Source organism: Teleopsis dalmanni, chromosome 2 (genome assembly GCF_002237135.1).
Source record: "Teleopsis dalmanni isolate 2A chromosome 2, ASM223713v2, whole genome shotgun sequence".
Taxonomy (NCBI): Eukaryota; Metazoa; Arthropoda; class Insecta; order Diptera; family Diopsidae; genus Teleopsis; species Teleopsis dalmanni.
In genome coordinates this window covers 58,588,065-58,613,444 of record NC_051847.1, presented here as the reverse complement: position 1 = coordinate 58,613,444, position 25,380 = coordinate 58,588,065, and the positions used below count along the sequence as shown (strand labels likewise).

The following is a 25,380-nucleotide window of genomic DNA, read 5'->3' as shown; positions in this document are numbered from 1 at the left end:
ATATATATAAATATATATTTATAGGCTTTTCTTGTTCCATGATGATGGGTTAGGTTAGGTTAATAAGATGGCTGTAAGATGCACTTAAATCTACCGATATCAGATACACTAAGCCCTACCGATACCAGATACAGTTAAACCTCTATGTAGGTTTTGTAGGAACCATTTTTGAAATTTCAAGGCATTCTTAAAGTTTAAAGTGTCTTGATAAAATTCAAGGATTTTGTAAAAATCTTTTCAGTATACGCACACTGCACTGTAAGGGCGATATTTTGTACTGATAGGTTAAATAATTAACCCTATAACGATTATTAGTATATATTTAATTTATACATGATTAAACATAATTAATATCTTTTTTTTAATTATTCTCTAGCCTCATTTCAATTACTTGTCCAAACTGTGGAATAACTTAAATTTTAACCTAAATGTATTAGTTGAAATTAACAGAATTAAAGATATAATGGACGAATATAATTCCGAATCTATACGCAAAAATTTTTTAGAAATACTTAAAACTAGCGTCAAAAAAAGTATGCTAACAAAATCACCATTAGTTTATACATTTAAAGAAAATCTTAAAGAAATAGAACGAAGGGAACTCAAAACTAATTTTATGGCAATAGTAAGTAAATAATTATATTAACACTAATTAATATATTAATATGAAATATATTAACAGCCGTCAATAATAGAGAAACACTGCTCTCTAACTATAGCATTAACTCAGGGGATTCTATTACCAGGTACCATAAACAAGCAGATATGTGACAATATGAAGATCAAGTTTGGTTTTTCTAATCTTGGTCTATCGAAATTCGCGCAACGTCACTTTGAGGAGTTTATACTTAAGTTGAATAATACGATTTTTACATCAATCGATCTAACATTATTATACAATTTAATGGATATTATTCTTAAACGGGATCATGAGAATGATGTCAAAGATGATCCTAAATTTAAAAATATCGACACGCAAACTGAAATGGTTATAGTTAACGATTTAATACCAGCAAACAAAAACGATTCCACTTTCAATAAGTGGGATCTTCATCGTGAAACTATTCATTTGGCAAATATTAAGAAATCACAAACGCATTCCACACAAACATCAATTTCGTATGGTCAACGTGATTCCACAACTCAAACTTACCGTCCTAAGGATAATCCCTAAATATTAATTCTTAACGAAATATATTTCTTACGTACCTTTTGTTTTGCTTTTTAAATCCATCATTGCAATCTTGTCCTTATAATTTATATAAAGACAGTTTTCTGTTTCCCAGTCAAGTGTATAAATCGGTTTGTTGCCTACTGAATTCGTTTGGAATATATGCTTTTTATTATCAACGTTCACAACACCAACCTAATAAAAATAAATTAAATTTTAATTTATGTTAATTTATTTTAAGACTTACACTAAATAAAATTCATTCATTAACATAAAATAATTAATCCAAACATTGGATACAGGTAAAAGGTTTAAATCAAGATGACGACTGTTTATTGGTGTTAATAAGAAAAATATGAAATGTTATTATAGCCCAATTTAAGATTAAAATACTTGGAAAGATTGCTAATAGCTGATATTATTGAAAGACAAAAGAATGTTGTTGCTGTCGTAATTTGAAGGGACTTGTAGAGCAGAAGACATGAATGGATTACAACATGAATGCACGGTTCATTATCGAATATAAGGGGAATTGTAATGTGATATAATGTAGTACATATAATGTATAATGTAGTTTCATTTCAGTAGTACGGTGCCATTGAACTAATGTAGCAACTACCAAGGCTTTTTACTTGCTAAATTTGAAGTGCAGAGTTACGTTTATTAACCAACTGACAAAACACCGTACTTAACTTGTGTTATACTAACTTAAAGTTTTGTGCATATTAGTTTTTTTTCACTAACAAATTCACTTGCGATTTTATATTAAAACAAAATTATAATCCACTGTCATACATGCTGTTAATTTTCAGTAATATTGTTTTTACAAAGATATTATTTTTAGGATATTTTTACGTTCGTTGTGTATAGATCCTTGTTTGGATGCTTAGATTTAATAGTAATTAAATTTGAAAAAGCAACATCATTATTGTATTTAAATTTTTTTTTAATTTATAACTGAATCTTATAGGTTATAATTTTAAAAAATAATACTCACGGTTCCTTCATTTGTTCCATAAGCAAAACTTAAACAATCTGGAGACCAAGTTATGCAATTCACAACTAAATCCGCACGACATAATGACTGTATATTAATATTGGTCGGACTTAGTTTTACTATATCTAATAATCCAAATGAGTGGTCACAAAATCCCAATAATATTCTATTAAAATATAAATCAATAAAAATTTAAATAAATTTAAGAGCTTCTATTACTTATTCATATCATCAGGGCATTCTTTGATATCATATATTCCGTTGCAAACAGTATTAAAACTAGCCAATACTTTTTTTGTGACCAAATCAAAACAAATAATTTGACGCGAACCACCTCTACACCAGATTATTTCTTTGTTATTATCGTAACAAATTGCGTCTGCAGCAAAGTTCAAATTCAACTGCTTATCTTTTGTAAATTTCAAAGAGATATTCGAGTTTTGATCATCATATGTTGGAGGATCACATGTCCAAGACATAATTTCGCCTTCTTTACTGATACCTATGATTGTATGCTCATTCTTCCAATTAACACTAAGCTGTCCTAAAAATGATCAAATGATTAAACATAACATAAATAAAAATTTAAATAATTCAATTACTTTTTGGGTTAAGAATTTGGCCAGGAGTTTTAATTGAATCGCACAATTTGCCATTTTCAAAATTCCAAACGCAATATGTGCCATTATATGCACTAACAGAAGTTAACATAATATGTTTTTTAATCAAATCATAGTCGGATTCATCTAGAAAAATTATTGAATACATATTAAGAAAATAGATTACTATAATCAATATAATCATATATATATACAACTAGTGACACTATTACCTTATTAAGTTTTACAAATTTATAATCCATACTTATTGAAACTTATGGAATTCATTTAAGAAGAAACATGGTTGAAGGCTCGTTTAAAGGCTACTGAAATACAGAAGCAAAACTATTGTTCACACAACTGAATTTAGGTTCAAAGAGCTAATAATGCAAATATCAACGTCTCCGTAGACACAATATTTATATATATGGACTATAATGGAATTGCGTTTAAATCCCATTAAAGTTTAGTCTAATAACAGCTTAAAAGATCTTTATAAAAGAACAGATATCTCTGCACTGTTGCAGAGATAGGGCTGCAATCACCCCTTTAATTCGCAAATTTGCCTCCTACAAAACCTACATAAAGGTATAACACTATCTGGTATCGCTAGAGACCAATGCAACCTAACCTATACTAGATTAACCTAATCTAATACAAAACAACTTTAAATAGGAAATTTTAAATTGGAAAAATTTTTAATATTTAATACTTTGAGCATGACACTATGGCCTAGACAAAATCTTCAAGAAAATTTTGTCGCTGATAAACAAAAATAGAAAGAGTAAGGAATCCCTTCAGAATGACGGTAGTATTCAATGGTTCTGTCTATCGGAAATCAAGCAGTTAAATTTAAAATTTCTCACAATATTTTTCAATTGATGCAATAACAAGAAAAAGAGGAACTACATAAGGTATATCGCTTTTCAACGATTTGGAGCCTAACGGTAAACAATATTGTTGTTGTTGTTGCTGTTGTAGCCCGCCGGAACCAGCTTGTGTGCACCCTTTGGGAGATGTTGAACGGCGCTTAGCCATCTTCGACGATTGTCTCCGTTCTTGGAACCGTAAACAATATTAGTGAAATTTAGGGGTTCTTAAAATTCACAAACTGGATCTAAAACCAAGCTTTATACACAAACACTTAAATAACAATAATAAAAATTCAAGTTTAGTGCATCGTGAACAATAGTAGCTGTTGTCAGTATATCTACTTTATATTGAAAAATTCTATATATCAAGTCATATACTTGGCATATAAGTACTTCGAAAAAATGAAAAAAACAATATTATTTTTTAGGGTATCAATTTCTAACAAATGCTTTTTACAGGTGAACTGAACGGGATATTATTATTAAGATTTTTTTACTTTACTTAGAGATATTTAAAATATTTATCATTCTATCATTCAGAGTAGATTCGTTACAAAGTGAATTATGATTTTCTTGTGCTTAAAAATACCTTATATATTTATAAAATATAATATTTTTAAATTTTATGTATAAGAATTACCTGCGAACTCTTTGGATTTTGATATATTGTCTTTAGGTTCCTCAACTTCAACTGTGTCTTCAGGTGTTATTCCAACTATTAGATAATAAATATGAATTATAATAATTTTAAATATAACAAAAAACGCTTTTAAATATGGTTCAACCTTAATATATATCTACTTACTATATTTACAGTTTACTTAATAATTTTCAAATTACTCACCTTTATCAATTGATTGATTACTTTTGTCGGAACCACCTAACGATGCATGCACCTGAGCTTTATATAAAACTTTAGTTTTTAACAAATTTGGGTCACCCTCAACTGCTATTTCGTCATCTGATGAACTACAAATAGTTGCTAAGCTTTCGTCGCTTGAAAGACTTTTATTATGTGCTATATTTTTCTCAGAACTTTGGCATTGTTCATCTTTATTTAGTTCTTCTTCCTGACTGAAGCAATCGTCCGATTTTGTAATAGCTAGTTGCACGCAGTCGTTATTTATATCTTTATTTATGTGTGTATCTAAAACTTCACCATCATTAGGTTCTTGTTTTTTAGATGCATTTTGACTTAAGCAATGACTGAAGATATCATCCGATTTTGTATTAGCTAGTTGTTTGCACTCGTTATTTAAATCTTTATTAACAGATATATCTAAAACTTTATCATCATCAGTTTCTTGTTCTTTAGATGTATTTTGACTAAAGCAATGCCAAACAATTGATGAAATTGCTGTTTCTCGATGACCTCGCAAAGCATGAATTACGGCCGATTTTTGTACATCACAAACATATACGACTCCGCGTATTGTTCCCACAGCAAAAATGTTTGCATTAAATTGTGAGCAACTTAATGACAATAATTTGTCTGACCGTAAATTCAAAAAGTTACGCCGTTTAATATAATTCTGTGAACTACAACATAACACAATAACATCCTGGGAATCAAGAGTCATGAGATTAGAGTTGCTCATGAAATCCATTAAAACAATTTTAAATTTATCGCCCTTTCCCTCCACGTGACTTTGTTGGACATGGGCTTTGTGTCCATATAAAGGGCATCCTTTTTCGAAGTCCCATACTTGAACGATATTATCCTCGAAAAGAACTGAAAAATATCTATAAATAAAATGTTAGTTTCTTATGAAATCTAAAATTGTGATCACTAATATTACAACATTACAATGTAACTTAAATAAAAAATCTAAATCTAAGTAAAGCGCAACAGAACTTTTATACCTCCTTGAATTTACACCGTCATCAACTGGCCACTTCGGATCTACGCTTATTTCATTAATAGGTTGTCGCGTATAAAAACATTCCACAGTTGGGTTCTGGTTCTCAAAGATGGCAACATAATTTATGCTGCGAAAGCCAGAGTATATAAGCGCTCCATTTGGGCATGATTTAAATACCTTTCCAACAGGATTTGCAGGAAATCGTGTTAAAGTTTCTGCCATTTTACTAAACAACCAACTTAAAAAAATTTACTACCGGCAATCAACAAAAATTTGACAGCTGACAGTGATTCCAACGCATTTCTTTTTCTATCAAAGAATATTTTTCAAAGATGTTCTTAACAAATAAGTTTATCACAAATAAGTTGTGTATATTAACAACTTATATTTCATGTTATATATAATATATGTGTATCTATATATAATTAGTCACGAATGTAATAATTGTTCGCTAGAAATCATAGCTAGTGAAGTCATCGGGATACTATATTTCTGTCAGGATTATAATAGTGCTATTTTCTATGGCGTTTACACTGGCCTCAAATAACTGATTTCAGTCAAATATTACAAATGAGAAGCAAAACATTGCTTTCTGTATACAAAATCTTATATGGACAAATAAAATCCGCACTAGCATTTTGAATAAATGGATTTCAACGAGTTTCAAATAAATTCGAAATGCAAATGAATACATTGAACATACCCTAAACAAAACTTAATCGAAGCTAAAAATAAGTTTTAAGTTTTAATTGTAAAGTTTAAAGGTACATTTCACCATCATCCAATATTTTTTGATACAGGTCGAAAATCAAAAATGAATATTAGTCAATTGTAAGCATTTTTATCTTATATATTTAAATGAATTTATTTATTGTATTTAAATTTATTAATAAATGAAATGCTCATATGGTTTTTACGGATGACTGGAATTTTGCAACATATTTCCAATAAACATTCACAATAGATTGATTTTGAGTTTAGCTGCACTAAAACTTAAGATGTACAATTTTCTGCGAGTAAAACCTAACTCTAAAAACATTAAGGGCATTTTCATTGCTTTATATGTTTCTTTTGTAAGTTGTGAGTATTTTTATAGTACTCTGAAAAAAAATTACGGCTATATTTATATAGTAAAACACAATCAGTTAAATTTTTTGCAAGTAAAACGTTCAATTAATTTTATATGTGCTCTTCTCAAAAATGTTAATTAAAATAAATAAATAATACTTTTCTAAGATGTGTAAAATGTTTTAAAAAAATATTTCATTTCCACAATTTTCAAATTTGTGAAACTTTTTAATTTTGTTCGAATTTTTGTTTACAAACTTTTGACAAATGATTGAAATTTTTGTTGAATTTTCCAATCCAGGTTCACAATAGTTCGGTTATTGCTTTGGTGATATATGGCAAGACCGTTTTTTCATGATTTTAAAACTATAACATGCTAAACCTTGACATTTGCGTAGGAATTTAATATATTTAATTTATAAGATGTTAAAGGAAATGTAAAAAGCGTGTATATATATTAAAATTGTTGACAAATTTTCAAATATGTTTCACTGCTAGAACAATTGTGTAAGCTCTATGCTTCAAACTAAATTAAGTTAAAGGAACATAGCTGCTATTTGTTGATAGAAATAACATGCAACTTCTTAGATAATAATGATTAGTACAATTTTCATAAATTTGTTTAAATTTTGAAATCTATAAATTGAGTAAACTGACATGAAAACATAGTTAAGAATTTTGAACTGTTGGCCAATAAGTCGAAGAAACGGCATCGCTACAGACTTTTTAATGGCTATATATCTTAAGAAATTTGCGAAATCCATACTAATAGGAATACCTATTGGCATAACATTTTTCGACTGTGTGGGGTATGTAGCCAGAGTGGATGGTATGTCATAACAAAAAAAAAATTAATTTAAATTGTCATATATACAAATATTGTTTGATAGGAATTTCCATGCAACCAGTTTTAAATCCAAGTCAAAATCAAACTGATTATGTGTTTTTAACGAAATGGGCTGTGAAAACAAATCGAATAGAACGCGGAGATATTGTTTCACTCATATCACCTAAAGACCCAAGACAAAAAATAATCAAAAGAGTTGTGGGCCTTGAGGGGGATGTTGTTTCAACAATTGGTTACAAACAAGAAATTGTTCGAGTACCGGAAGGTCATTGTTGGGTGGAAGGTGATCACACAGGACATTCATTTGATAGTAACTCCTTCGGACCAGTTGCGATGGGCCTTATGACAGCGCGAGCTTCCTTCATTGTGTGGCCACCAGAACGATGGCGTAGATTACCATCAGAACTGCCTCGTAGAAGAATACCAATACAAATAGCCAAAACAAATTATTACGGCTCATGAAGCACGATAATAACTTATATAGTTGAAAACTGTTTCAATTCAGAGGAAGCAGTGCTTCCTTATTATAATTATTAGTTGTTTTAATTGAAAGTATATTTTATAATTATTTAAGACTTAGACTTAAATCTAAATATATTTTTAAAACGTTTATTACAATAATTTTACTTATTTATAATTTTTCTGCATTTAAATAGAACTCAAGAATTTTTATTAGGTTTTATACCACATTCTTGTAAAATTTCTAATGTGTCGTTTAATGCAACACCTTCACGAAGTATTTTATAAAATCCTGGTTGTGATAAATCAATGACTGTGGAAGCGGATCTTCTCTCTTCAGTAAGACCAATTTGTCCAGCATCAAAAACAGCCCCGAGTTCTGGCCAAAGCCCACTAAATTCATCAACATTTAAACTACTCTTTTCAGAAGAGCGATTTGCACTTGTCAATGCCAAAGGTGCATTATACATTTCACATAGATTTCGTATAAACTGATAATCTGGTATTCTTATACCAATTTTGCTACTCTTTGGATTAAGAAACTGATTACTTAAATGGTTTGTACGTTCAATAACAATAGTTATTGGTCCTGGAAATAAACGCTTAAGAAGTTCATCTTCAAGATGTCGTGCATCTCCAAATCGTCGTAATGCTGTAAGATTCTTCACACATATTGAAACAGGCTTGTCGAAATGACGTCCTTTTATATCGTAAACTTTTTGTATTGCTTTTTCATTATTGGCATCACATGCTAAACCATAAACCGTATCCGTTGGTAATCCTATAACTTTATCATCACAAAGCAATTTACAAGCTATCTCTAACGTATTTGAATCCTCAACTTTATATACATTGCGCATCTTTATTGTTGGCAGCAGCTGCGTTGCACTGCTCGTTAAATATTTTCTTAAATGTAAACCTAAATTTATAATTTCTTTCAGACTCAACATTGAATTTAATATATTAAACTCTTGGTTAGTATAAATTATTATCACTTTAATCTCTCCAATTGTGTCCACACAATTGATTGCAACACTTATAAAATGTTGTCATTGGTTCATCAGCAGAACGTGTTTGCATTTGCATAAAATAAGCCTTTTTATTCGAGCAAACTGGACATTCAGCATCGGTAGAATCTACATTCTCCCAGGCAGCTGCACCACCCATAACATGATCAACTTCCTAAACATTACGTTTGCAAATTATAAAAAATCTTTCTTAACAAAAATATAATAATTATACCTTAAGACGTGGATAACTTTTTGCAGAAATCTTTTTTTTAATCTTGCATATATATGGACATGTATTGCAACTGAAACGATCACCCACGGTATCTTCTTCAACCATTAAAATATTACCGCATGTTGGACAAAATAATAACATACTTTACACACAATAATATATTGTATTCATTTAACATACAATATGTAAAATTCTTGTACTTATTCACCTATTTATTTACACGTGATAATAAAAAACCAAAATAAAATGTGCGGTAAAATACTACTATGTATATAGATATTACACTTTTATAAACATAGCTCCATGAAGTCAATGAACATAACATTTTCAAATACTAATTAATATTAATTAATGTTAATAATTAATTTATTGTTTTAACGGCCATACATTTTATTAATAATTTTGTTTTTGAAACAGGTTAATTGGTAAATTGTTAAACAATATACTATTTTTTTTATAAATTAGTTTTTTATTTATATCAATATTTCGACTCCATTCTATAGTTATCTACAGGGTACTATTATGATGTTTTTATAATGTAGCAAAATTAATTTTAAATAATAAAATAAACTTTAATTTTAATTGGAATTTTGATAAAGCTAATGAACATATAACTTTAATACACATAACATTGAACAGATTCAACCAAATCAATCGATTTTTTTTCAGGCAATATATGAAGAGAATAGGTAATGCTCTGTTCAAACAACCAAATTTCCTTAATTTTGTTAAAATTAAATTAAATTAATTTGGAAAGTGTTTATACTAATACCATATGTATCTCCGAAATTATGATAGTTAATTATTATAACTATTAAAAAAGGCAATCAGTAGTTTTATTAGTTTTAGTGGATTTTAGGTAGTGCATTATTATTTTTCACTCTACTTTAATTAAATTAATACAAGTTACATGTTTTTTCTATATTCATATTTAAAAATTTGCACTACTTTTAAAATATTCATTTAGTTTTATTGAATTTATGACTAAAATTTATTTTAAAAAAATGTCCCTTTTTCGTTATCTCAACTTTATCATTTCCTTAAATTTTATTTTACGCGTAGTTGCATTTGATATTTCCCTTAATTTCAGCCTTCGTTTCAACGAAATTAAGGCCATCTTCCTTAATTTCATTCTTGAAACTGAATTTTTTATGGAAAAAATAACTTCATTTCGCTGAAACGAAAATAGAATTAAGATTTTTGCGAAATTAAAGTGTGTCTGAACATAATATTCGTTTCAACGAAATTAAACCATTTTCTTTTATTTCATTCTAACCTTAAAACTGAATTTCGTATCGAAAAAAACAACTTAATTTCGTTGAAACAAATGCGAAATTAAGATTTTCGCTAAATAAAGGTGTTAATACCGATATTAATACAGATAAAAAATTAAAAAATAAATTTAAATATTTAATTGAATATTATCAGGTACATCTTATTTTAATTAATAATTTAATATTAAAATGATTGATCGACCACATTCGGATAAAATTATAAAAAGTAATAATACAAAAAAAAATTAAAAAATAAATTCAGTCATTTGAATTTATTCAATAACGAAACAAAAATTTTAATTAACAGGTGATTTTTATTTTAAATAATGATTTTATATTTAAATGATTGATCTATTACATTCAGATAAAATATGAAGAGTAATAATACGAATAAAAAATTAAAAAATAAATTCAAATGACTCTTTATTCAATAACGAAAATTAAATTTATATCAACAGGTGGTTTTCATTTTAATTAATTATATTCAGATAAAATATTAAGAAAATAGCTAATTCGAATAGGTATTTATTCATTTTAAAAATAATTTTTGTTAGCAAATGGTTTTTATTTTAATTAATGATTTAATACTAAAATTATGTATATTTATATTAAATAAATTTATATGTAATATAATATATATTATGTAATATGAATATAGTACGTGAATAATTTTTTTAATAAGATTTGTATATAAAAACTTAAATTATAAATTATTACATATTTAATACTTAATATTTTTAGTGAAATCTTTTTTTGGTATATAAAGAGGTTTATAGCTTGGCAGCACTGTTCGGCTGTCAGTAATTGTTTAATAACAAATAAGCCGTGTGTAATGTATAAATATTGCAAGATTCTACAGCAAAGATTGTACAAATAACTTAATTCGAATACAAAATGAGACCTGAAGAGTATATAGATAAAGATGAGCTAAGCACTTGGGAGGATACTAAAATAAATGCATTGAAATTTCGTAATCAAATGGTGCGCTATATAATAAAATAAATGCACATAAATACTAATGTTTAAATATATTTAGATGACATATTCAGAATTTCAAAAACCTTGTCCATTGAGTTGCTTCAGTACATCAACTGAACGGGTTTATGTACCACGCGCGGACGAAATGCGCTATTATAAAAAACCAACGAAATTTCCAATGGATTTAAATGAGAACATAAGAAATGCTATACTAAAGCCGGAAAGTGCACACCATGAAGGCGTGCTTAACATGCTAAAACATATCGAAAACGAAATTACTGTAAAAGAAGAAAATCCATTGCTAAATATTGATTTTGTTTGTTGGCGCGGACTACTGACATTGATTATGAATACTCCGTATGAGAATAAAAGCGATTGGCATTTAAGAGTTACAAAATTTATGGGAACGTGTTATTTACGTAAAGTCGAAACGAAGCAAAAGAAAATGGAGCGTGATAGTATGACACAAAAACAATGTGATATGGCAAGTTGGGGTTTTAAATTTGAGCAATATTGTTTGGCAGGTATTAAAGCTAATAGTCATTTAGATAATATAATAATAATCAGAATGATAAGCATAAAAATACATATATTTAGAGACGCCTGAATCCGAACCTGATACAGTAAGTCCAGTAGATGAGTGTAGTGAATTTGCTATAGTATATCAAACCAAAATAGGAGGTTTCAATATGTTTTATGGTGCTGAAATGGATGGCGTTGATTCCAATAAAACCATAAATTTGTAAGTAATAGTATTTTTAATTTAATATCAATATACGATATAAAGACAAATAAAAATGATGATGCATGTTATATATGGGATTCACAAAATTGTGAATTGTGTGCTACCATTAAAACTACTTGTAACATTTGATGTCTTGACAATAAAGTGATGTATATAAATTGAATCATCACATCAGTTCGTAAGTATTTTCAAAATATTGCATATTATGCTCGTGTCACCACAGAAAGGCGCAGAACTAAAACATTTATTTCGAAAATCATATTCAGATGACACTAAACTATTTTAACTCTAATGACGCGAGTAATATGTACACTCATGCAAAAATTTTAAAAGGCTTGAGCTTCAGATATATAAGTTTCCAAACTTATACTTAAAAATCACGGTGCCTTAACATCGCAGAGTTGACCTATATATTCAATATTCGTCAATCTCGACGACCAAGTGCCGTTCAACAGACGGCTCATGGATTTTCCGTAGGCACTTATTAGAATTTGTTGTGTTAGATAAGTGGGTTATAAGGACTAATCAATTTGTTGGCTACAAGCAGAATCGTGGCGATAGTGGCGTGTTGAATGTATTAACGACACATCTCTATGATATTTCCTATTTAAGAGGGCCAACATACGAACAGATAGCATATTACTGATCATCTTCGTTATCTATTAGTGTTCTATACGGGAATACCGACAATATTGACTTTTTAAATATATTTGAACTGAATTCAAAGATTTTTTTTTTTTTTTTTCATTTTAATATTTCATACGTATTCTGCAATAATGCTGTAACATTTTACAATGATTTAATAAATAGAAGAGATTTCATGCATAATAATTTATAATTTAGGTATTTCTCCATGTGATGAGCTACTTTTTTTTTTTAAATAAAGATTTTCCAGAGTTCAGAGATGCGTAACAAATAAAAACCATAGTTTTGGTACTTCGATTTTAAGTACTTTGAATTAAGTTAACTAGTTAGATTGGATCAGATTGAAGTTGTGATCTTACACACTAAAGACCACTTGATCACTAATAATGACCTGTTGCTATCTGCTAGTATAAATATACATATATCTACTCTTTATATATCTCAGCAATTTGCTGACATCATGCAAGCTGCTGCTAAGTTCTTTTTGTGCTGAATTGTTTAATAAAAGATGAGAAGACCAACGATATATAGGTAAAGTATTTGTGTGTAATTTAGGCACGTTCCATAAAGAAGAAGTCTTGTGATAAGATAAGAAATACGTCTTGTGATAAGTTTACTCACAACTTATTGTAGCCATGTAAACTACAAGACTTCCAATTAAAAAGAGCATTATAAGCTTTGCCAAAGGTTTTACGTGGTTTTTAATCTCTGAGTTTTTCCTTATATGGTAACACTTCAACGTGAACTATAACTTCACTAATTGCTATAACTACTCAAGAGCGGTTATACTAAAAAGATAAATAAATTTTTTATGAATACAAAATACATATACAATGCAAAAAATAAAAGAATACATTTTTTTTGAACTAATAATTAATTTTTAATTTTTTTTTTGTGTCAGTGATGCACGCCCCAATAAAGAACAATTATCATCAATGAATTTTATTGAACTTAAAGTACGTAAAAAGGATTTAAGCTTTTACCAAAAACGCACATATAATTGCATCAAGACGCGTACATGGTGGTGTCAATCCTTTTTAGTTGGAGTTTCTAAAATCATTGTTGGCTTGCGGAACGATAATGGGCTTGTGGATAGCATTGAGGAGGTTGAAGTAAATTCACTAATTAAACAAGGTCAAGTAAGTAGAAATGATTTCTCATATCAGATATTACTCATGTAACATTTAAATTTTTTATTGCAGAATTATTGGAGTGGCAATAATTGCATTGAATTTTTAACATTTATGTTGAAATTCATTAAGGAAAAAACGAGTGATTTAAACTGTCCACACACTGTAGTGGATTTTTATTACAATTCTGATAATAGACATATTAGTTATAAAAAAACCGAGGGGAAGAGTCCCAGCTCATTTTTACCTGATTGGTATATAACTGCAGTAAAAAGCCAACATACGTTTTAAACACACACAGAGTGTTAAATTTTAATTATTATATTTTAAAGTTTACAGAGTATTTCTTAATTCAAAATACAAAACCCAAAAATATACGTTATAAACATGAAATTATTTAGTTACAAAAATTTTATTTTACACTTATTTCATCATTGAGAAAATCTTGCAGTACTTATGAACGAATTTTAAGTAATAATAAGTTTTAAGTGAGAATATGAAAGTACAAAACTATATATTTGGAAATGTATGCTGAAGTTAACGTTTGCTGCTACTACAAATGATTATTACTAATTTGTTATTACTTGTACAACAAAATACTTAGAGCTCGGTCTTCTTAGGATTACCGCTGCGATCATAACCAGTCAATTCTTTTGTAGCATGTTTGGCTATGTATTTAATGAAATCATTCACTTCACGCCCATCATTGTACGATACTGGCTTATCTTTGGCATCCTTTGCCAACCAGAATAGTGTTGGGAATCCACGTACATTGAATTCGGGTGGCACATCATTAGCTGTAGCATCCATTTTTACAATAGCTACATCTTCATCCTTCAATTTTTCAGCAAGCTCATCATAAATAGGTGTCAATTTTTTACAATGGCCACACCATGGAGCATAAAACTCTACCAATGTATCTTTACCATTATTAACGACAACGTCATCAAAGTTTCGTGCGACAGCTACTTTGACTGGTGTGTCATTGTTTTCTGGTATGGGTTCTGATTTTACGTATGGCTCTAATTCACCATTTAACAGTTTATCAGCAAAATCTTTTAAATTTTCTACAGAGAATTCCTCCTTCAAAGCGAATTTCATGTTCTTAATGTCACGTGCAAGTATAACTGGCTTGTCTCCTACAAAGTCATAACCATATTCATTCAATTCATGCTGGAAGTCATCCTTTGAACTGACTGCAAAGCCCAATTTTCCTATATATTCCTTGGCTACCTTCAATATACGATTACGCCAGTAGTTTGTTCCTTTTGGATTCTTAACGTAATCAACTGTGTAGTAAGCAGTAATAAGAGGATTTTGGAAATCGCGAGCATTATCTTGTGTACGATGACCAACGAGTCCATGGCTATAAAATTTATTTACATATTATAAACATATTAGTATTAATATTTGTTTTTTTTTTGTACTCACAAATTTTCCTTAACAAATGTGCTCAGAGATGACTCTGACAAGCTACCAGTGAAACGAATTTTGGATTCCTCGAATTTGTTCGTTAAATGTGGCGCGCGTATGAGCACAATAGCATCACTAACAAAAATGATGAAAATATAAATTAATGTGTATTACTTTTATTTAAAGAAACAAGTGCAATAAAAACACCATAAAAACTGCCTTAAGAAATATATTAAAATTGAGTGATTTTTGTTTTGTTTTTTTTTTTTCATGTTTGACTAGTCTTCGACTTACGTTTCGTCTTGCTGGCTCAATACATCAGCATTGCTTGAGTGTCCGAAACGGAATTTTTCCCTGTTTTTATCAGCATATTTAAGGAAGAGTTTGGCCAATTGAGAATCGGTATCTTCGAAGTAACCGAAAATAGTTGTCTCTTTGGCTTCTAGGAACTTTTTCAAATCTTCAACTGATTTTATTTCTCTCGAAGCTGGACCAACTTGAGCACGCATATATTTAGCAATGCCATTTGCTTCACGTGGTCCATTATAATCTTGGGAGACTTCATCGCCGCGGAATATTTTAAGTGTTGGGTAACCACTAACAGAGAACTTAGAACAAGTTTCTTTACCCGCCTCAGTACAGTCAACCTATGAAAAATAAACAAAAGAATAAATTATTTATTTATTTCTATTAAAACTGAAAGAAATCCAAATTATAAAATGTTATACTGACTAAACAGACAACAGCGTTTGCTTATTTTCTTACTAAGCTCTCTAATTGTGTCATTTTGCTTTTTTTTAGTTAAAGCCTGATAATATTTTTTTCTAAATCATGCCACTATTTTTTGTGCTCTTAGTTAATGAATACACAACTCACATCTGAGTAAAGTGAAGAGTAAGGAAGTTAACTATCCAAATAACTAACCAATACTGATCTCATTAAGTGGTGCTCAGAAACATTTTCTAATATTATTAGAACAGTAGAACCTTTTCTCCGCAATGTATGCGGTGATTCATTTCTTGACATCATGTGTACATCCACACCTATTCCAGTGAACGTAACATAAGTGAGATTGAACAGCACTACACACAGACACAGTTTCCTCCCCAGTACCACGATTGCATAGCAACAAAGTTCACCAAAGGCCTACAGTTATTATATCTAGGGAAGAGTTACACCCTTCTTGTACAACAAGAACGGTCCTAGCTCAATTGAGAAAGGGATAAAGTCATGTGATAAACAGTTTAAATTTCAATTTCAAATTTGGACACTAACTGCAGATCTACCCCCATAATCTTTTCATGTCTTAATCTACAGGTAGTTTGTATTTTAACCAATTTAACTTTATTAAGTTCTTATCCGAAGTCAAAAAAGTGAATGAATATCTTGAGTTTGATATATGATAAATACAATTAATTAAATAAGAATAGCCTACTATTCAATAATAATTATATATTTCCAAAATACTCTTGAATCTAATTTTCAAAACCACTAAAACAATATTTGACATGACATTGAATTTTTTTTATACTGGATCAAAACGAACAGGTCGTCTTCTCCTTGTAACCGACCGTCTGAATTTAACTGACAACTGGTCATTGTCTGTGGATCCATATCTGTCGTCGGTCTAAATTATTCCAATAGCTCGCATTCTCCGTCTTAACTCAGGTTAACTTTAGTTAAAACCCTGCGCATTTATAATCCACTTCTGCTCCTATACAATCCTTTACACTTTTTTTACCCAAACATATCATACACAAATCGTTACTACTATATATTTGCGTTATTATTTAAACGAAAAAAATCTGGTGTTATATGTGAATAAGTTTATTTATTTCATCAAGTTTTTTAAATTACGCGGAATAGTTGGTATTTGATAATCTGTTTCTACCAAATGAAAGCTCAAAACCGTAAAACCTGTTTTTTTTCTTATAGTGTTCCCAGAATGTATTTTATGAGTCACATATTTCATAAATTATTAACATTTTGGTAACCGGTGATACAGACACAAATTACAATTGAATTATAAAATTTGATTTCTTTCTACAAAAAATCAATATGACTTGACTTATCGTTAGGTATGCTTAGACTCTAAAATTTTGTAGGTTCAGAGTGAACACTAAAAATGACTTCAGAATAGATATTCAACTAAGAATCATTCTTGCCAACAGATGTTTTTCGGGCTAAATAGGCAATTAAAAACCAAAACCCTCTCTCGATATATAGAAATCATGCTTTAGAAGTCTCTAATCTGTCCTGTTGGATGATGTAGAAGCTTGGGCAATAATCAAAAATGATGAGAAAGCATTAGGAGTATTTGAGAGAAAAATTTTTTAGAAGATCAATGGTCCCTAACGCATTGGTAGCTAGCTAGTATCAAATTGAATAGAACGATTAGCTGTATAAGCTATATCGTGTCAATGGAAAAAAGTGTTTCATTCGGTACCCGCTAGTGAGCTTTGTTCGAAGGAACACGTCAACAACAAATAGGCTATTGCACGACTCAAAAAAAAAAAAAATGATTCCGCATTTTGAACAAGTAAAAATAGGCTAAGTTTTAATCGCTTATGTCTCTGGATATCCAAAAATGTTTTTTTTTTTGTTTTCTCTTTCTATCGATAGTCTGGTCTATAGACAAAGTTACTGGTTTTCTTTCTGAACACTATTATTTTTATATCGGCAAATTCATTGCTCAACTGATAAACCTGATAAAACTGATAGCAAAACGGCGAAAAACCGCTAACTGAGGTACATGGAAGTTATCTGATGATCTACCACTGCAACCAACCAACTATATATTACTAATAACTTAAAAATCACATGTTTTATCTAGACTGAATAAGATATGTTCATAAAATGCAAACATAATATACTATATTATTTATTTTCGTTATCTTATATTTTTAGTTTCAATATACACACATATATTTTGTTATAGATATGTTCGCTTATTAAAAAACTATATGTGGCATATTAATCTAATATAAAACCGATGTTTCTTATTTATTTATACACTATATGCTTTTTTAAACAATATTCTAACTTAAGGTCAAGGCTACTAGGGCTGAAAAGCTTAATTAGTTACTTATAGCTATCGATTTTTTTAGGCAGATTAAAACTTATAAAAAAAAATATATAAAAGTAGTTCAAATCTCTGTCAAGTAACCAATTTCATTAAATTTATTTACGTGTAAATAATATATATATACCAAGCCTCTATTTATAAATTTATATTACATAAATTCTAAGAAATATTCATGAATAATTAAATACAAGAAATGTTTCCAAAAAAACTATAGATGCGTATTTGGCAATATTCGATACAACTGCGTGATCAACCAAAAATTTAATTAATCAAAATAATATAAAATTTTGTTGTTGTAATTCACTACTTTCTCGATACCTCTTTACCATAATATTTAATATAAATATTTATTTTATATATTAAAATATATATATATATATATTGTTTTTATTAGATATATTCTAATATAAAAATTGTTTCTTTTTTTAAATATATATAGTACAAAAAAGTAAATATAAAACAGTTCAGATCTCTGTTAAACAACTGATTTATACATGTGCATATAATAATATATATACAGAACTTATGAATTAAACCACCAAATATATTTTCAATGGATAGACCTATTCAAATTTTTAATATAGGTCAATATATATAACGTAAGGCAGGCCCGTGCTAGATTGACTATAGTTTTGTTAACCATTAATGTCTATAATATAATGTTAATTTCATTAATAGTAAAGAACTATATATATATACATGCAGTCATTTGATACATTTCAGCTTGAGGAACTAAAGACGCAGCCCCTTTTATCTTGGCTACATGTTTACTGCACATTTTAACATTCTACGCATCACTCATCCACATCCTAACCTAACGATTCGTCTTGTAAATCATTTCATGTTATCTGCTTTTAAATCCCAGCGGGTTACTATAACAACAACAATATACGCATGTACCTTTATAAAACCTTGTTCTTTTTCCCCAAGCCTATAAAATTATGCTGAATCTGAATAATTAAAGGTCATATGACAGATTGATCTCTGCCTTCCTAATAGTTTAAATCCTTTGTAGTTAAAATAGTAAGTATCCTAAATCTGTTACCAACAACATTATCATGCAGGAAGGATAATGTAATTTTACTGCTATATATGCAGTTTATATATAGTATAATTGCACCACAATAAGCTAATATAAAGATATAGTAAAATGTAGTAGTTTTTTCTTACCTTGGCTAAAGTGATTGGAGGATCATCATTTTTAACGAGTTCTGCGGCTTTGGCATATTCTGGTTTCAGTCTTTTGCAATGACCACACCTACAGAAAACAATTCAGAAGGAAAAAAAAAGATATATAAAAATATGTTCTGATATTAAAAATCTATGTTAGTATTATCTTATCAAATAACAAACCAAACAATAAAATTTATAAATTCAAAATAAAATAAATGTATATATGCATTTGTATTTATTTATGTATATATGTATGTATGTACATACTGAATTGATGTTCCATGTTAGTTAACAGCGTACAAAGCAATTAACTCAGAAAGTTGTGCTGACGTGTACATGTGATGTTCTTTTACAGAATCTGTACTTTCACACGCTTATCGCATTTTTGCTATTTAAATATGCTTACCATGGTGCGTAAAACATCACCAGCGTAGTCTCTTGAGATTTCAATGTTGATTCAAAATTGTCATCGCCTAACTCCAAAACATCTTGTTCAGCGGCAAGCGCTATTGCAACGCAAAATAATAAAACAAAAATGCGCAGCATTTTATTTGAAATAAATCAGACTAAAACGTTGCTCAAAAATAAATAATTAATGACTTTATCTGATTTATTTACAACCAAATACCAAGAAACAAATACGGCCGGCTTGTAGAATTGAACAACTTAATTGATTTTCTTGCCAGCTTATTTAACCTCACAATGCCTTATCGCGTTGAATGAGTGAAAGGTAAAAATTCTATACAGTTGGACTCTTTACGCCTTCTAGTTTATAGCGTACTTTGTTGTGAGTTTCTGATTGGTGCAAGTTTTCAAAAGTGATATACAATTTCTTTGTAGAAGAAAAGTAAAAACAATAATATCGTCTTGAATAAAACTGACAGCACAAATTTAAGATTTAAATAAGTTATGAAACGAAACTTCGTGTTTAAAAAAAAAAATTCGTAAAAAAATTTATAACAAATTGTATACTTGTACGCATACATTTGTATATTTTCATATGTTAAAAAATTAAACTAGTCTTTAGAATTTAGAATTAGTAATTTTATGTAAATAATATAATAATATGATTAGTTAAATATAATTAATTGAACACTTTTGCTCTCTATTAACTGCGAGGTTTCTTCATAACTCATCGTTTATTGTTTATTGCCTTACGTTTATTGTTGTTTACACATTATTATTAATTTGTTAATAATTTGTAAAAATATACAAAGACACATTTTCATGTATCTGAAATGTATACATAAGTATATACATATGTATATATATAAGAAAATATTTTATATTATCGTATACAATTCGAACGCAACTTAATCGCCAGAGTATAATGATAGCCCGCTTTACAAACAATAAATTATAAGCGTTAAACAAATAAATAAACAAATTGCATTCTTATGTATTATTAATGGCATTTATTCTAACATGTAATATTAATTGAAAAATGCAAATAAATGCTATACAATTATCGCATGTTAATTACAATAATGAAATTATTGTCATTGAAATGGAATATACTAATTGAATTTTGCAAAACTCTTACACTGAACATACTAAATGAAAATATTAAACAGACCTTATATGGCGTTTACATTGGCCGAAAATGGCTCATTTTGAATCATTTTAAGCCATTTGAAAGTGTTTACACTTTCGTTAGTTCTCATTTCAAACAGCTGATTTTTCAACTTGCCTGTTGATTTAATTTTTGGACTGTGCCAAAAAAATGTTGCATGAATGTTAAATATACCTTCAAACCTTAAAATATATACTGAAAACATATTTTTAAATTCTACGGCATTTTTACTGGCCGAAAATGGCTCAATTTGGTCAAAAATCGATAATTAGAAGGGAATGGCTAATTCGCGCTTAAAATTTTGTATTCATGAATGGGAAGTAGAAATTCTAAAAAGGTGCATCGTTTTCAAGAAAATGCAACCACCAAATATTTGTTTACATTTTTTTATAAATATGTCAAAAACTTTCTCTAACTGTCAAAATGCCATGAAGAACTTTTATTTAGAGTATGTTCAATGTTTTCTTTTTGTGTTTGGAACATATTTGGAACGCATTCGAACGTCGTTGGGACGCATACATACAGAATGTGATGAAATGGAATGCATTCGCGCTTGAAATTTTGTATGCAAGAATGAGCCATTCGCTTCTCATTTACGATTTTTGACCAAAATGAGCCATTTTCGGTTAGTGTAAATGCCGTATTAATAATATCAAATGCTTATTTTTAATATTTATTATATTTATTTCCGTTCTGCATCGATTGAATAAGTAGCAATTAGAAAAAGAAAATTATTGCAAATAAAAAAATAACTTTTATTTTTAATCTATATTTATACCATTTCATTTTCCATTTTTTCGACTAAATATCTTTTTAAAATTTCGTTTTCAAACAAAATAAGTTGTTTCAATTTAATCATCAATTTTATTTAAATTTATTAACAAGTTTAATATTTCGACCATTTTCAATGGTCATCTTTAGGATATAGTTAGGTTGGGTTATACCAGCATCCCTAAGGGATCCATTTAGGCCTATTGGCCATTGTGTTACCGTATATATAGGAATAACTCAGGGTTTTCAGGATATAATAGTTAAAAAAAAACTGAAATAAAATAACTTTTTGGTCATTAACAAACAAATGTTGGAAAATTAATTTCTTATGATATGAAAATAAAATTCTTATAATTCCACTACTGAAAACACAATCAGCGCTATATATTAGTTGGCAGAAGCAATGACATTACTGTTCTTTTGTCACTACTGTTATTTTTCTCATGTCGCATTTAGGCAGTTTTGCTCATTAAATCCGCTAATAAGGATAATTTACCATACAAGAGGTGTTATAAAAATGTACTTTTTATAAATAAATCAACAGATTTTAGGCGAAAAATGTTAAATGTAACGCTTAAAAATAAATTTCCTCGAAGGAAAATTAACAATATTTAAAACATTCGTTATATGTTTTAAATATAACGGACAAATCTTGGTTTCAGTAATATAAGTAGTTTTAGTTATAGTAGAAATATGATACAAATTGCTCATTCAGCTAAGTTTGTTAAACATTTGCACACGGCACATTTTATTTTTATCTGATAATTTCTTAAATTTTGGTTTTAGTAGTTGTATTCATAAATGAAATGAACAATATTACAGAAAGATTATATTTCTCTGTGTTTTACTTCCTGATAAGCATTTACAATATCGCCACAAAAATTTACAATTGTGAGAATTACGAAATTAACTTCAAGTTGATTTTGTATACATTAAAATACAATACTAATTTTAAATAGTAATTTAATATTTATGTAAATAGAAACGAATTGGAAACATAGGACGTGTGCGAGTTAGGCTAAGTTGATGCTAAACGAAATGGGAGATTTTTTGGGATTTTTTGCACTGCACACATTTTGCCATTTATCAACACGTATCGACACATCAATACATTATCGACACAACTTAGAATTTCCCTCATTTAGAACGCAACTTAGCCTAACTCGCACACGACCATAATATAGCTGGGATAACAAGCGGTTCGTGCAATATTACAATCTAAATTAAAAATACTAATTTCTACATTTATAAATGTAGACAATTTAACAAATAATTCAAAAACATCATTAAACAAATTGCACTTTATGCCGTGTGCGAGTTCGAGTAAATTGATGGTAAATTGAGAGAAATAGTAAATTATGTCGACGAATGTTGGTATTTACCAGAATTTCGAGTCGGATAAATTAGATAAAAATTAGGTAAATTAGATGTTACCATTGTAGAAATTTTATAAGATGTTTAATAAATAAATAAATAAATTTGAAAACTTTTAACCAAATATAATAAATAAGTGCAAAAATAAATGTTTACATAAGTGCAGTGCAAAAAATCCCTAAAATATTTCAATTAACTTTACCCCAATTTATTCTAACTCGCACACGGCCTTAATAAAAATTTTAGTTGTCCTATTAGTTGATATCGAGTTTCATATCTTAATAACAACATAAATCATTTTATTCATATGAAAAAATTATTTACATGTGACCTAGCCTTAATTTGAGCAAAAACTTTTAACGAACAGAACTACATTACTTTCAAAATTTGTTTATGCTAAGTGGCATATCAACAGGAGATTGCGGCTAGTTTTTTTATTGGGTTAACTATTTTCATATAAAATAGAATGTTGCAATTAAAACATATAACATCACTAAATCTAGATGGATACACTGTGGTTCTGCCAGCAATTTGTGTTGGGAACGCCGCACAGCTGGCTTGTGACCTCATAATATCATCAAAAAGCTTGAAACGAGTTGGAAACATAGTTCACCCAGCACTGATTCCTTTATATGGGCCCTCTGCTTATCAGCATGAACCAGAAGAGAAGGCAGCTGCATGTGAAGTGTATGAAGGAGCAGAAGACAAATTGTTAGTTATACAATTTCGTTCCCCACTTATATCAAAACATTCACAAAGTTTTCACAATGAGTTGGCAGATTTGTTACAAAAATTACAACCAAAACGAATTATTATTTTGAGTGGAAGTTTCGGTTTTGAGAAACGTATAATTGGTGGTTCATCGTATGGATATCGAGCTTCTGAAGCTTTTAAAGAAGCGCATGCAGCACAATTTAAAGTAGTTGGGTGGAATGAGTTTACCGGTGATGTGGTTTACGGCGGAGGAAATTGTATAAAACTATACAAACTGTTAGAAGAGCGTAGTGTTCCTGTTATGGTGTTATTTAGATATTTGCTTGATGGAGATGCTTCTATGCAGGCAACAGTAATATTGCGTGAATTAAATCTTATATGCAAAGACTTCTTACAAATAAGCGGTAAAGACGATGAATTGAAGCTTGTTGTGCCAGTTTCATGGAAACTGCTTTTTGGCAATGAATTTGCCGAAATATGTTAACAATTTTTAATATTGTTTAAAGTATAAATTGTAAATAAAATTTGTGGTTGGAGCTTTGAAAAAATTGGTTTTTAATATATTTAGTATATTGTTTTTGCGGGTAATATAAAATCGAAGACATTTTAGAGAAGAACAAGAAATTCTGTAATCAAATGAGAAAAATGTATTTTATACTGTATTTATAAATATTTATTCATTCAATAAGAACTTAGAAAACAACATTGATTCGAATTGAAAAGTTCGATAAGTTTTTTGAAATCGATAAATTTGCGATCATCTGTCCTTGCAGTGTGACCAAATCTACTTGATATACAAAGAAAAGCACTCAACGATGCTATTCGCAACTTCCTAAACTAACGTAAGAGCTGTAAAATTAATTTTTACTGAAAATTTATTTAGCATAAATTTTTTTATTTATGTCTAATCGATTTTAATTATTTTTAGGTATTTGTTTTTTGCCTGGTTTAGATAGATTTGTTTTTGTTATGTTTTATATTTCACTTTTATATTGCACATTCACACTGTCCCATTTAGACGTTTTTGCTCATTATAATCACGAACAATGAAATAACAAAAAAATGAAAAGCAATTGGATTTTTAATATGATTTATTGTTATATTTTCTTTTCATTTAGAGATAAACTTTTTATAGTATATATTTATAAAATTTTTTGTCACTTTTTGTTCAGTCTAATATTTTTTGAAACTGATTGTTAATATTAAAACTATCGTGTTTATATGCGTTTAATAAGAAATCTTAAAGTTTAATATTGATTTTTTAATAGTTAAATATATAAGGTTTCTTTTGTAAAATCGGCCTGCTGGTCTTATTGTTAAAAAAAGGAAATTAAAAACATTTAATATTTTATTATTTCACATCCAACAGTTCGCTAGTTATCTGTTAG

At 28.8% G+C, this 25,380-nt stretch overlaps 8 protein-coding genes across 8 annotated transcripts; 4 read left to right on the top strand and 4 right to left on the bottom strand.

Moving 5' to 3' along the window:
- The first annotated feature begins 382 nt into the window (after window positions 1-382).
- LOC119683844 (cilia- and flagella-associated protein 206-like) lies at window positions 383-1,272 on the top strand. Its single transcript, XM_038097710.1, has 2 exons — window positions 383-625; window positions 683-1,272. Exons 1-2 carry the CDS (start codon window positions 464-466, stop codon window positions 1,172-1,174), a joined length of 654 nt encoding a protein of 217 aa, XP_037953638.1. The 5' UTR covers window positions 383-463; the 3' UTR covers window positions 1,175-1,272.
- On the bottom strand, window positions 1,182-5,812 carry LOC119683843 (protein rigor mortis-like). Its single transcript, XM_038097709.1, has 7 exons — window positions 5,503-5,812; window positions 4,484-5,382; window positions 4,280-4,354; window positions 2,771-2,914; window positions 2,388-2,712; window positions 2,169-2,334; window positions 1,182-1,366 (listed from the first exon to the last, which is right to left on the bottom strand). The coding sequence occupies exons 1-7, from the start codon at window positions 5,721-5,723 to the stop codon at window positions 1,202-1,204; spliced, it is 1,995 nt and encodes a 664-aa protein (XP_037953637.1). The 5' UTR covers window positions 5,724-5,812; the 3' UTR covers window positions 1,182-1,201.
- Window positions 5,813-6,887: 1,075 nt separating this feature from the next.
- Window positions 6,888-7,954, top strand: LOC119680630 (mitochondrial inner membrane protease subunit 2). Its single transcript, XM_038093550.1, has 2 exons — window positions 6,888-7,398; window positions 7,460-7,954. The coding sequence occupies exons 1-2, from the start codon at window positions 7,299-7,301 to the stop codon at window positions 7,876-7,878; spliced, it is 519 nt and encodes a 172-aa protein (XP_037949478.1). The 5' UTR covers window positions 6,888-7,298; the 3' UTR covers window positions 7,879-7,954.
- Window positions 7,955-8,062: 108 nt separating this feature from the next.
- LOC119684492 (yrdC domain-containing protein, mitochondrial-like) lies at window positions 8,063-8,848 on the bottom strand. The gene has a single exon (XM_038098540.1). The coding sequence runs from the start codon at window positions 8,823-8,825 to the stop codon at window positions 8,076-8,078; it is 750 nt and encodes a 249-aa protein (XP_037954468.1). The 5' UTR covers window positions 8,826-8,848; the 3' UTR covers window positions 8,063-8,075.
- On the bottom strand, window positions 8,574-9,367 carry LOC119684493 (DNA-directed RNA polymerase III subunit RPC10-like). Its single transcript, XM_038098541.1, has 2 exons — window positions 9,118-9,367; window positions 8,574-9,057 (listed from the first exon to the last, which is right to left on the bottom strand). Exons 1-2 carry the CDS (start codon window positions 9,256-9,258, stop codon window positions 8,872-8,874), a joined length of 327 nt encoding a protein of 108 aa, XP_037954469.1. The 5' UTR covers window positions 9,259-9,367; the 3' UTR covers window positions 8,574-8,871.
- Window positions 9,368-11,162: 1,795 nt separating this feature from the next.
- LOC119677673 (decapping nuclease DXO homolog) lies at window positions 11,163-14,273 on the top strand. The gene is made up of 5 exons (XM_038089121.1): window positions 11,163-11,372; window positions 11,428-11,893; window positions 11,967-12,111; window positions 13,661-13,898; window positions 13,962-14,273. The coding sequence occupies exons 1-5, from the start codon at window positions 11,286-11,288 to the stop codon at window positions 14,178-14,180; spliced, it is 1,155 nt and encodes a 384-aa protein (XP_037945049.1). The 5' UTR covers window positions 11,163-11,285; the 3' UTR covers window positions 14,181-14,273.
- LOC119677672 (protein disulfide-isomerase A3-like) lies at window positions 14,239-20,406 on the bottom strand. Its single transcript, XM_038089120.1, has 5 exons — window positions 19,967-20,406; window positions 19,558-19,645; window positions 15,597-15,949; window positions 15,321-15,437; window positions 14,239-15,255 (listed from the first exon to the last, which is right to left on the bottom strand). The coding sequence occupies exons 1-5, from the start codon at window positions 20,104-20,106 to the stop codon at window positions 14,490-14,492; spliced, it is 1,464 nt and encodes a 487-aa protein (XP_037945048.1). The 5' UTR covers window positions 20,107-20,406; the 3' UTR covers window positions 14,239-14,489.
- A 3,223-nt stretch (window positions 20,407-23,629) lies between these two features.
- Window positions 23,630-24,524, top strand: LOC119680070 (proteasome assembly chaperone 2). Its single transcript, XM_038092706.1, has one exon. The coding sequence runs from the start codon at window positions 23,745-23,747 to the stop codon at window positions 24,474-24,476; it is 732 nt and encodes a 243-aa protein (XP_037948634.1). The 5' UTR covers window positions 23,630-23,744; the 3' UTR covers window positions 24,477-24,524.
- Window positions 24,525-25,380: the final 856 nt, after the last annotated feature.

What these genes read in the sequence shown, in the direction of transcription:
- LOC119680630 (XM_038093550.1), top strand. Translation starts at nt 7,299, where the DNA reads ATGGCTATATATCTTAAGAAATTTGCGAAATCCATACTAATAGGAATA. An exon ending in GTATGTAGCCAGAGTGGATG is followed by an intron (nt 7,399 to 7,459) that starts GTATGTCATAAC and finishes ATTGTTTGATAG; the next exon opens with GAATTTCCATGCAACCAGTT.
- LOC119680070 (XM_038092706.1), top strand. Translation starts at nt 23,745, where the DNA reads ATGTTGCAATTAAAACATATAACATCACTAAATCTAGATGGATACACT.
- LOC119684493 (XM_038098541.1), bottom strand. Translation starts at nt 9,258, where the DNA reads ATGTTATTATTTTGTCCAACATGCGGTAATATTTTAATGGTTGAAGAA. An exon ending in AAAGTTATCCACGTCTTAAG is followed by an intron (nt 9,058 to 9,117) that starts GTATAATTATTA and finishes CGTAATGTTTAG; the next exon opens with GAAGTTGATCATGTTATGGG.
- LOC119684492 (XM_038098540.1), bottom strand. Translation starts at nt 8,825, where the DNA reads ATGTTGAGTCTGAAAGAAATTATAAATTTAGGTTTACATTTAAGAAAA.
- LOC119683844 (XM_038097710.1), top strand. Translation starts at nt 464, where the DNA reads ATGGACGAATATAATTCCGAATCTATACGCAAAAATTTTTTAGAAATA. An exon ending in AAACTAATTTTATGGCAATA is followed by an intron (nt 626 to 682) that starts GTAAGTAAATAA and finishes ATATATTAACAG; the next exon opens with CCGTCAATAATAGAGAAACA.
- LOC119683843 (XM_038097709.1), bottom strand. Translation starts at nt 5,723, where the DNA reads ATGGCAGAAACTTTAACACGATTTCCTGCAAATCCTGTTGGAAAGGTA. An exon ending in TAATCAATCAATTGATAAAG is followed by an intron (nt 4,355 to 4,483) that starts GTGAGTAATTTG and finishes ATTATCTAATAG; the next exon opens with TTGGAATAACACCTGAAGAC. An exon ending in TGCCCTGATGATATGAATAA is followed by an intron (nt 2,335 to 2,387) that starts GTAATAGAAGCT and finishes ATATTTTAATAG; the next exon opens with AATATTATTGGGATTTTGTG.
- LOC119677672 (XM_038089120.1), bottom strand. Translation starts at nt 20,106, where the DNA reads ATGCTGCGCATTTTTGTTTTATTATTTTGCGTTGCAATAGCGCTTGCC. An exon ending in GTGATGTTTTACGCACCATG is followed by an intron (nt 19,646 to 19,966) that starts GTAAGCATATTT and finishes TGTTTTCTGTAG; the next exon opens with GTGTGGTCATTGCAAAAGAC. An exon ending in TTGAGCCAGCAAGACGAAAC is followed by an intron (nt 15,438 to 15,596) that starts GTAAGTCGAAGA and finishes CATTTTTGTTAG; the next exon opens with TGATGCTATTGTGCTCATAC.
- LOC119677673 (XM_038089121.1), top strand. Translation starts at nt 11,286, where the DNA reads ATGAGACCTGAAGAGTATATAGATAAAGATGAGCTAAGCACTTGGGAG. An exon ending in TGAAATTTCGTAATCAAATG is followed by an intron (nt 11,373 to 11,427) that starts GTGCGCTATATA and finishes AAATATATTTAG; the next exon opens with ATGACATATTCAGAATTTCA. An exon ending in CACTAATTAAACAAGGTCAA is followed by an intron (nt 13,899 to 13,961) that starts GTAAGTAGAAAT and finishes TTTTTATTGCAG; the next exon opens with AATTATTGGAGTGGCAATAA.